Source organism: Rhea americana, unplaced genomic scaffold, assembly GCF_003343005.1.
Source record: "Rhea americana isolate MKP2758 unplaced genomic scaffold, rheAme1 scaffold_49, whole genome shotgun sequence".
NCBI classification, from domain to species: Eukaryota; Metazoa; Chordata; class Aves; order Rheiformes; family Rheidae; genus Rhea; species Rhea americana.
Genome location: NW_028186634.1, coordinates 1,038,102 through 1,049,253, shown reverse-complemented (window position 1 = coordinate 1,049,253; position 11,152 = coordinate 1,038,102). Strand labels below are relative to the sequence as shown.

General features: G+C 43.5%; 1 protein-coding gene across 1 annotated transcript in view; it reads left to right on the top strand.

The window, feature by feature from the left end:
* The first annotated feature begins 47 nt into the window (after positions 1-47).
* The window catches only part of KCNC1 (potassium voltage-gated channel subfamily C member 1), a 105,357-nt gene continuing 94,252 nt past the window's right edge, over positions 48-11,152 (top strand). Inside the window, exon 1 of the mRNA XM_085317133.1 lies at positions 48-617. Coding sequence (XP_085173259.1) covers positions 48-617 — 570 coding nt within the window. The remainder of the gene's footprint in view (positions 618-11,152) is intronic.

Genomic DNA, 11,152 nt, shown 5'->3' with positions numbered 1-11,152 from the left:
GCCGCGCCCGCTCGCACGAAGCCGCGACATGCCCGATAAGCGACGCGATGGGCCAGGGCGACGAGAGCGACCGCATCGTGATCAACGTGGGAGGCACCAGGCACCAGACCTACCGCAGCACCCTGCGCACCCTGCCCGGCACGCGCCTCGCCTGGATCGCCGAGCCCGACGCCCACAGCCACTTCGACTATGACCCCCGCACGGATGAGTTTTTCTTCGACCGCCACCCGGGCGTCTTTGCCCACATCCTGAATTACTACCGCACGGGCAAGCTGCACTGCCCCGCGGACGTGTGCGGCCCCCTGTATGAGGAGGAGCTGGCCTTCTGGGGCATCGATGAGACCGATGTGGAGCCCTGCTGCTGGATGACCTACCGGCAGCACCGCGACGCCGAGGAGGCGCTGGACAGCTTCGGCGGGGCGCCCCTGGATAGCAGTGCCGAGGACGGAGACATAGATGGCACCGGGGACTCTGGCGACGGCGAAGAGGAGCTGGAGATGACAAAACGCCTAGCGCTTAGTGACTCCCCAGATGGCAGGTCTGGGGGCTTCTGGAGAAGGTGGCAGCCCCGCATCTGGGCACTCTTTGAGGATCCCTACTCCTCCAGATATGCAAGGGTAAGCCATGCAATCCGCACCCCCATCGCCAGCACGCTCGTACCTCCCTGCAGTCCTGCTTCCTCCCGGCACCAGCAGCATCACCTCCACGCTCGCGGTAGAGCAGGTATCCGTGCGTACGGCCACGCAGAAGCGTGCGTGGGCTCCGGGCGTGCTGCTGTAGAGGAGGCCCCAGAGCGGGGAGTTGTGCTCTCGAGCAGGCCCCCATGTGTGGGGCACGGCCTCTTGGGGACCACCCAGGTGCGAGCTCACGCACCCGTACGTGGGCTTCCCGACACCCTTTCCCTCCCACGGGCTGCCGCGCATTGGCTCCCAAAAACCCATATACAGCCCAGGGCAGGGTCCCGTTCCCAGACGAAGCTCTTCCACGGCAGAAGGGCACCTCCATGTAGCGGGTAATTCGCAGAGGAATGAGGACCACCTCCCTGTCCCTCTGTGCACCAATTTTTAGTCAGTTATTCCCTCGCAAGGAGAGCACTTTCTCCAGTCCTCTTATGGCCTGACTGCTCTCTCCCCTTCACAAGGAGGAGAAATAATCCTCAAAGCAGGCAGTCCCCGCAGGAGCAGGGTATTTGGAGAGTTTGTTTGCTGGGACTGCAAGGGGAGTGTGTCCCTTTCGCTTCCCTCATACGCGCCACGTTAAACATGTATGATTGTGCTGCTCTGCGAACGAGTAATTCGGTTGCTTTCACTTACCTCCCCGGTCTTTCTTTTCCCCTATGGGAAAGACAAAGTATTAATCAGAGGAGAGGGTTCATTCATGTAGAAGGGACACCGTGTTTGACAGGCGACTTGCCTGGCTACTGAAGGACAGCTCCTCCCTCCTGGTGTCTGCAGTCGTTTCGGGAAGGGAACAGGCGCCGGTGCAGGTGCAGTTCACAGCATAGCTGTGTACCAGCATGGTCTTAAACAAGCACCCGGCTCTAAGTAGGTACCTTTGATGCTATCACACATGAGAATAATTACGGCTTCTTGTGTTAATTTAGGGCCTGATTCTGCTTCTCAGGTCAAAAAGTAAACATTTGCTTCAGGCACTGCAGCAGGATTAACCCCATGAGGTATCTGTTTTGATAAGCAAGAAAAYTAGGTGAAGGATAGTGCCTTCACAAAGCAATTGCTTTGGATAAGTGTTACTCCTCTCTCAGATGTACCTTTGTTAAGGTGTAATTGTTGCCAGCCCTCAGCAGGGATGAGTGGTACTCGGGTGTGGGAGGATGATCCGTGTTGCTGATGAGGATCAAAGGAGCGAGTTCAGATTATGAGGCAAATCGGATGGATGGAGGGAAGCGGAGTGGAAATGGAGGGAGCGAGGGCCGGCGGACCGGGTCCGTGCGTGAACCGGTGGTGGACTGGTGGCAACGAGAGGCTTTCAGGCTGAGGAGGATCCAGCAGGCAGCTGCCAGGGCTGCAGGCTGAATGAATGAGAAAAGCTGGAGCAGAGCCTGAAGTCATTTCTTGGTGCATTCGTGTTTGCCTACCCTTTGGAGAATTCCTCCCTGAACAAAGAATTAAATATTTTAAATGAATTCCTTTAAACAGCATGGAGGATAAAGGAATAATAAAATATTTACCATAACATGAAAGGATGATGCTGTTGAACTGCAGCTTTCAAATCCCTGATTTCTGCCAAGGGAACATGGAAATGGAGAGGGAAGGCTGGAGGGTATCCTTCAAAAGGCTTAGTTAGCTTCCTTTAATCAAGCCCAACATTAACAGGCATCAATTTGAATAGCAGATCTCTCTGGTGGCCAGGAATCTGTTGGTAAAACACATCAGGTCAAAGCAGTGTGCTTGCCCAATTTTTTGTGGAGGGGTCCAAAAGCCAAATGGATAATGCTGTCCCAGGGAAAAGGATACAAACAGACAAGAGGCTAAAACACCCTTTTTCGTGGAAGAGTTCCTGTGTTTTAGGTTGGAGGACAAAAGGAATAGCCCATAGTAAGAATCTTTGTGATGTACAAGCTGAAATTCTAGCAGAATATAAATTTCATTTTCCCATTCTGTACGGGCATTTCCATTCAAGAATAGGCATTTTTTAAAGTGATTTGTTTATTCCAATCTTGTTATCCAGTTTGTTCACTGTTACATGTGCGTATCTGGTGCAATTAAATCCCTGATTTACTTCTAACTTGCTCTTTCCTTAAAGGATTGTTAAATTAGAGAAATATGAATTCTAGGCAAAGCTGAAGTATATACTGAATATTTCGTGRGTTAAAATATCATTCTTTAACTTGTATCTATGGAGACATAGGCCATACACATTAATATTTTGCATGAAAGAAGATGGCTTTCATCATCAACATATGCACACACTGTCCATTAGGAAGACATTAAGACAGTTAACATTTTCTAATAAAAGCCATATGTTATGGTTATGGATGTAGAAAAGATGGGAGTTTGATTTATGTTTCTGTAACCTAATGACAGACATTGCAGAAAGACCGCAAAGTCACAATAGCTAATTTGAAGCAAAATAATTGATAGCATCGTTAACAAGGGAATGGTATATTAAAGCAATCATTAGTAAAGTACAGTCAGGCAACAAATGCTCTGTTATCTTATTTCTAATCATGTGCACAACTTCTATTTCAGACATGCAAAAATTTAAATTCTCATTGCCATTTGTCAAAAAAACCTACATCACAAAAATTTGTCATCCCAATTGGATCTGAGACGTCTGCTAACTGTGATTATTATATACATGCTTGGTGTTTACGTATGGCACCAACATGTATGTCAAAGTAGTGTCTTAGTAGGAGCATYGATTTACATAATCATTATACTGTTATACTTGGACAAGTTAAAAGAAAAACATATATGAGTGTAAAGATGAAATGAAAACCTGCATGGTTAAATAAAGCAAGATTTCTCTGGCATATATCTGGTAAAATAATTCAGTGAATATTTAGGAAGTGTCTATGGAAAGAGCATATCTCCTCTTTTTTGGAACATTTTGACAAATATTGTTTACAAATACAGGTACATTTGACTCTTACTTCAGCAGCATCTCACAGCTTGGGAACTGACTGTAATCCGTACGTTTTGTGAAAKTCAGTGAAATTCAGATCAAACATTTCAGAAAAATCATATGGTCTTCTAAGTCTGTAAGAAGCAAAGGTAGCTTACTATGTTTGAAATCGCAGATTGCATTAGACACGTACCTTTGTAAGATAAATGGGTGCTGTGCTTCTCCATAACTTTAGGAAGCCACACTTGGGTAGCAGGGGCAAAGCCTGGTACCTGGAGGCCTGAACAGAGCAGTAGATAAGTTGATAAAAAAGGTTACATTTACAGAGATACTGTTTGCCTACGCAGACAGACAGACATCCAGGTGAATTTTCGAAAGTATCTGATCAGGCAGTTAAGTATCACCAGATGTCAATGAGTATTATGCACCTAAATCAGGGAGACATTTCTCTAAAGCTTATTAGAAGTCGTTTTTTGCATCTTCAGGGAGCTTTGTAAATTTGTTTTTCATAAGTAGACGTGAAGGGAAAAGGAGTTACAGAGAGCTATTCAGACATACTAAAGCAGTATATTGGAGAATTAAGTTGTAATAGTTGATACGAAGTTCCTGCCTTCTGCACTCATTAGGCATCGTAGGCCACTCAAAAGACAACCATGTGAGAAACCGTTCCTTAGCATCCCGTCTCCTTTAGTTCTCTAACACCCAYCTGACCGTGCTGTTCTTACCTAAGCAAAATTCCCGGTGACGTCCTGCGGCATCCGGCCGGCAAGTCCCCAACATCCTTGCCTCCCTCCTTCTCCACCTCCCTGGCAGTGTGTGTTTTAGTTCTCCGTTGCTACATTGGGCCGTGGTTGCAAACCGGGAGCTTTCGCCCCAGATTCTGCGCTCCTGAGTGCTCCTGCTCAAACTGGACAGTTCGCCTGCCTTAATGAACGCTTACGAAAGCTTCTGCAGTCCTTCCAGGCAAACGTTCGCTACAGCTTTTAAATAAAAGCAAGTTCTCAACAGCTTGACTTCCCAGGCAGCTGCTGTCCAGCTCTGATCTGAGAGAGGAAAGGCTTGTGGCAAAGTTCATGCTCGCCCTTCCCACCTCTTCATCCCTCTCATCCTGCCCAAGGATCTGTTTTCCTCAGTGGGTGATTTTTAGAAGATAAGTTTAATACATTAAGAAAATGACAGTAAAAAGCATAGTGCAGAAGACATCAGAGAGAGGTATTCTCCTGTGATTTCTTCCTGCCTTTCTTTGTACATTCAAGAGCATTTCAACCTTGCTGTATTCATTTATTTTTTTTCTGCATAAACAACATGCTGTGGTTATGAAAGAGCCTATGGGATCACAGTTACTCAATAACTATACTGTCTCACGGCTTGGAGGCTGGTGTGACTTCCGTTCGCCCAGTACAGCCAAGCTCAAGGACCTGGGAAGGTCCAAGGGAGAGGGAATAAATGTGCTTTACGCTGTATGCACAAAGCTGCTTCTGCAGGAGTATGCCCCAGCCAGGAGTTTCTGGGGGCTGCCCCAACATGTGGGCAGAGGAAGGGGCACGCAAAGAGCTTCGAGAGGGAAGAGAAGAGCTTCAGGAAGGCACAAAGAGGAAGGAGGACAGCTCCCCTACTCTCCCCGCGCAGGGAGCCCATCGAGGGGCCCTCGCTGAGCTATTCTCCCCTTGGCCCCTTCTGCACAGCCTCCCCTGCAGAGGATGTCTAATCCTCCCTGGAGTGTGTTGCAGCAATTGTTGCCATAGACTTTGACTACACAGTCAAATTAACTACACAGCCCGATTTGAACTGCACGCTGCATTACAGCTTTGGAAAAATGGGAACCTTTCCACATTAAAATGAAGTTTCCCGTGTACTTGTAGTATAATGGAATTACAATGGAAATGGCTGCTAGATTTTTATTAATCACCATTCTGTCCTTTGTTCTTCGTATAGTCCATAAAAATCCCATCTTACTCCTATTTTCTTCCATCGAGGTACATGTTACTGCAAATCTTTATATAACCCATTAGTAAGCACATTACAGTCTCCTCTGCATCTTTTCCAGGATCCTTTCCAGTCACAGCTAGAAAGCTTTGGCCACTCATATGAAGTGCCATGTTCAGTCCTTGTTGCGTTAGCCAACATGGCACAGGCACACTCACAAATGTAACTAACTCATGTGAATTGTCCCCCTGACTTCAAAACAGTTAATTTTAAGAAAGCAAAACAAAACTGATCATAACACCATGTAAAATCATGTATGGGCAGTTCAAAAACGTATATGAAGACATGATGCCTGCCTAGAACAATCTCACAAATGTGTTAAAGTTACAATCTTGCAAGGAGTCGGATGGATGTGTGTTATCCACACTGATGAATCAGTGCAGTTAGCTAGTACAGAGTCAGCAGTTCCAATTCAAGGAAGGGGTTTTTTTAATCCATTTGCCTATTTCCAATTTTATTTCTATTATTCTAAAACCTTAAAAAAGAACAGCATCTGTTGCCATTTTCATATATCTTATATCTTACTTAATTTTAATGTTTCTAGGTTACAAAATTTACTTGATTTAGCCAAGGCTGTGATCGTATGGATCATGCAATCATATGCATACACATATATATGCCTTCCTATAACCACCACCTCCTACAACGCTGAGTGGGATTTCCATGGAGGAAGGACTTCAAAATTAAGCCATCCCAAAATACTCCTAAAAATGTAACCTTGGCGTGACTGATATCAATACCGATTTGGCGACTGGTTTCAGCGCGATATTTGGTCTCTGCTCTTTTTAATCCATCCTTACGTGCCGTCAGTTATTCTCTTTGTCCTTCTCCTGACATTTGCTATTTTGGTTTTGGTTAGGGAAAAAAAAGGCAACAAAATACTGGTATTCGCTGTTGCTGTATCATGAGACAAAGGATAAAAAGATCCATGGATCAATTGTAATATTTCTATTTTAGAACTACTCAAAAAATATGACATATTAGACTACAGCTAGGAAAATTATTTTTGCATCTTGTTTTTCTTCCTCTGTGCAGTCTGATATTCAAGGGTGTTCATTCTTAATTTTATAAATACATTACCGAGCTGTGTATATTTATGGTACTACTTTTGTGACAAAGCCTATACAGATTGCTTTTCTTTTAGCAAAAAGAGAAATGGTAGCAAATCAGCAACAGAGGGCCTTACTGTTATTGAAATTCAGTGCCAAAATCATCATCAACTTCAAGGAGAAATGAATTTTCCTGCAGTACAGGTCTGGACAACAGATTATTTGCCCTCTGTTGCTTTTTGAATAGATGCATAGTCTATCTCCATTCCAAAACACTGATGTATAATAGATCTTAGCCRTTTATTAGGAATATATTCAAATATATATTTTCATAATCATTTAAAGACATTAGAAGCTTTAGCACATTGCATCAAAACACAGAGCTCTAATACTGACAAAGCTCTTTCTGATCTTAATGGCATTTTTCACTGCAAAGGACCACAGAATATCCCCGCTTTGGGCCACGTGCCTTCAATTAATGTTCAACCAAATCATATACAAGCGCTGTATTTCATAAATAAAAAGGGCAAGCAGGGGCATTCAGACTGAAAGAAATGGGCCCTAACTGACAAGCGAGCAAGTAATCCTTTCTCATGCAAATACAAATGGCAAGCTGAGCTTCTCTTTTGTAGAGGCTTGATTTTACGAAATTTCGGTGCATTCTGGAGGGACAGCAATAGCGGAGCAGCCATTTTGAGATCTTTGCAACTGTATGAGAATTAGCTTCTCAGTTCCTGTATGCTGGATTTGATCTCCGGGAAGAACAGTATTAGAAGGCTGACTTGGCTTTCCCTACTGCATATTGGATTATATAAATACATGATTCACTCCAAGTAGCACCCAGGAGGCAGAGTGTTGGGATCGGATGAAATCAGAGAAGTCTGTGAATCTGTGGAGAACCTCCCCCCCGAAAATATAAATTGAATGCTGTCATTTCTAGAATAATTTTTGCATCTCTCATCTGTGCTCAGCAAGGACCTAGATTTTGCTGTCTTCACTCCTACTCTTGTAGTGATAGCTTACTCCAGGAATATCCCCGTTCCCATCCGTCTGAGAACAAGGTACTCTCCACCGTGGGTAAAGGTGAAAGGGCCAGGTCCTAATTGATTTTCCTTTCCTTCAGATATGATTTATAAGATACAACGGGGGCTCTAATAAATCACGCTATAAAAATTAAGAATAAATCTCAGTCCCAGGCTTTTTACAGTGACGGCTTATGATGTAAGACCCTTTAATGACAGTAAGTTAAAATTGCATTGTAATGGCCCTTTGCAAATGCAATAAATCTCCRGTTTCAGCGCGCTGCGGACAGGCAGCCCTGTGTGTGCGGCACCCGCTTGTGGAGCRCAGGCACACGGGGCTGGCACACGCTTATGTAATTATGGTGATACTTCAGGAGCAGCAGTCAGTCTTAGTGCCCTGAACTTTACGTTGAGAAAACGTTCAGTCAAGACCATMGTGATATTGTGACATGAAATGGTTTGAAATATCCCCCGGGCTTTTATTTGAGAAACTGGGAAAGACTGTCCTTTTAAAAACCACRAAGCTCGATTATTTAATTTTGAACAACAAAGGCAAAACGTAGTCCTACTGAGTCTTGTAGTTTCCCGGAGACAAACAGGAGTTAGACTGGGTGTTTTGGGCTGTACCCTCAAACAGAATACATCTCCTTTACTTAATTTCCTGGATCAGCCACTCAGCATTCACAAAAAAATTGAAAATGCACACAGAAATTCCCCCATAGAATAACAGCTCCTTGTTTCAGCTGCAGCAGAGTCTCTGTTCCTGCCCTCGATCTCCCCCACCTTTGTCCTCCAAAAAAACATTTAAAACATTACCTGCATTCCTCTATTTAAATACAGGAAGACCCAGTCAGTTCAGGTTGTTTATCATTTAACAGGCATTGGATATTCAGCTGCAGATTTCACTTTGAAAAATAATTCCATTAACCCTTTTTTATTTTTCCCTTTGGATCCTTGCACTTTGTTACACCAGGTTAATTGACATGCAGAGATGGTGGAGGCCAGTTTTGTGATTTACCTGTTTATAAATTAAAAGAAAAGCTTCAGTCAGAATGCCTCTTATTTGATAACAGGCTTCAGGAAAACATACAGGCACAAACCCTGAAAAACACTGAACACTTTCAACCTCCAGTGGAGGTCATATCTTACCGTACAGAAGGACACGGCAAGGGGTTAAGAGACCTTGAGTAAAGTCCTACCCCACCTGAAGCTATTGCCACAACTACCRTCGATTTTAATGGGATCTAACCAAAAACCCACACAGATCCATTTCAGGCAAAWTTTTTCAAGGCAAGGCCATTTGTGTGATTCCCCCACCACTAAATGCGTGCGGGCTTGTCTTCACAGAGCCTCGATCTCTACTCCGAAAACAAAACAACAGAATATCAGCCACTTTGTGTTATTCCTGTTTCTTTTTTTAAACRCGGATCTCCCCATTGCTTATAGCAYGCAGTTTTGCATGAAAACTACTGACAGTACGTCTTAGCACTTCTTGGGAATGTGTCCTGAATACTGAAAACCTGATTTTAACTTGAGCTTTTTAGGTAAAGCACTTGTAAGGACAAACCAAGAGGAGCCTAACTACGCTATGATAATTCACCGTGTACCACATTGTTTAACTGATAATTTTTTTTTTAGTAAATAACTTTTATCTGAATTTTGTTTAAGTGATATCAATATTCATTGTTTAGCTGATTAAACKTCAGTGTTTATTCCACCAAAAAGTCCCAAAGGTGCTAGTGATTTTATTAAAAGATCTAATGTAAATTTTAAACCTGTRTAGATTACTTGAAATGTTAGTTATGTGTAAGCAGCAGGAAATCAATACCGCCAAAGTGCATACCCTGTTCTAGAGAAAACATCATTTGGAAAATCTGCTCCATTAAAAAGAGAAGTTCTGTCTACCTGCAAATGTCAGTGGCATGAACTAAAGGCAAAAGAAAAGTTTGAAATTCTGTAGTCATCCTACMGTGCCTTCAACTCCAAAGCATAAATTCATCCTCATGCGTACTATTGTCAGCTACAGCAATGCCTAAGACACCACGTTTAGTGTCCTCAGAGGAGATTATGGTAGGACAACAGGGAAAACATTTGTTCTTATTGGGTTTAGCATTCGTGCACGACTGTCCAGACATGAGGCTTTAACTCTGTCACTTCAAACACAAATACGCACAGGCTTACACGGTACAAATTTCCTAGAAGTTCCTTGGACAGAGGATTGCAAGCACCTGAATTAACGCAGCTTATCAAGTGAGCGTTTATTAGTAGGTCTGACGAAAGTAATTGTTTGTGCGCCCTACATGCTTGCAATGTTAGCTCTAACGTATCCTCTCCGTGGTTTCAGCAAGCATCTAGAGCACGCCAGCAGTGTGGAGGAAGGCCCTATTAGCATAGCTCAGTGAACGAACATTTGCAGTGGAGTATAAATACACAAGCAGTATATTATATTAATTCATTAAGCCACATCATTTGGCTATGCTGCAGCCCTTCTTATTTCTGTTGAGAATTTTACACCGTGTGGAATCATACACGATGTTTAATCTTAGTACCTCATTTTGAAAATGGGGAAATAACTTTTCTCAGTTTACTTGCTCTGCATCCTTTGGCTTTCTCTTGCTATGTGTTTGTTGCAGTAATTATCCCAGTAGGATCATAATCTGTTGAGACCTCTAGATGCTATTGGCATAAAACAGCAACTTGGCAGTTAAGCAGCTGTGGGAAGAATTTACCCTGTATTTAGCTACAGTGTTTCCCAAGCCGACCTGGACTGGTGGGAGACCACCCAAAGCTACGCTTGTTTGAAAGGTGCAGGGTGAGCACAAGCTCTGCCCGGGAACCACCATCTCTCCATCACTCCCTGTGGCATGGGAACCTGGCATTCATTTCCTTAAACAAATCTCTTACAGCCAGATTCATGAAAGGATGCAGCAATGTGCTTCAGACTTAAAAGTCCCCAAACGCTAACTCTGCTGATGCCATTTTCAAAGTGCTTATTAAAATTTCCCCGTGCCAACAGTATTGTTTCTCCTTGTGCCTTGATATTGTTAGCCACTGCCTTATATCAATAAGTCTTGGTAATGCCTGCAAATTTTTTCTTCACTAACAGACTCAGGCTTTCAAATGTACTTGAGTAAGCTGAATATGTGCTGTGTGTTAGAGCTGTTCTCAAAAACACGCTCAAATGAAAATAGGAGATGATATTCGTGTGAAACCATCCCCTACATGCAATAATTCTCTGGCTACAGTATTTGCTTAGAATGTGACATTCCAGGTTTAATATCATCCTCCAGCTGCAGGGTTGCAAATTTTCATCTATCTCCACTCAACATATTTCCCAACTTCAGACAATTGCATCCAGGCAATTAGTAAAGTTGATCCTGTTTGCATGGCATGAGGAATTCACAAAACACTATCTTGAATTTGAGGCAAAGCAGTGTGTTCCAAAAACATGGAGCTACAAAGCTGTTCCTGTGTGGTAATTCTTATAGACTTCTGCAAGATTAATATCAG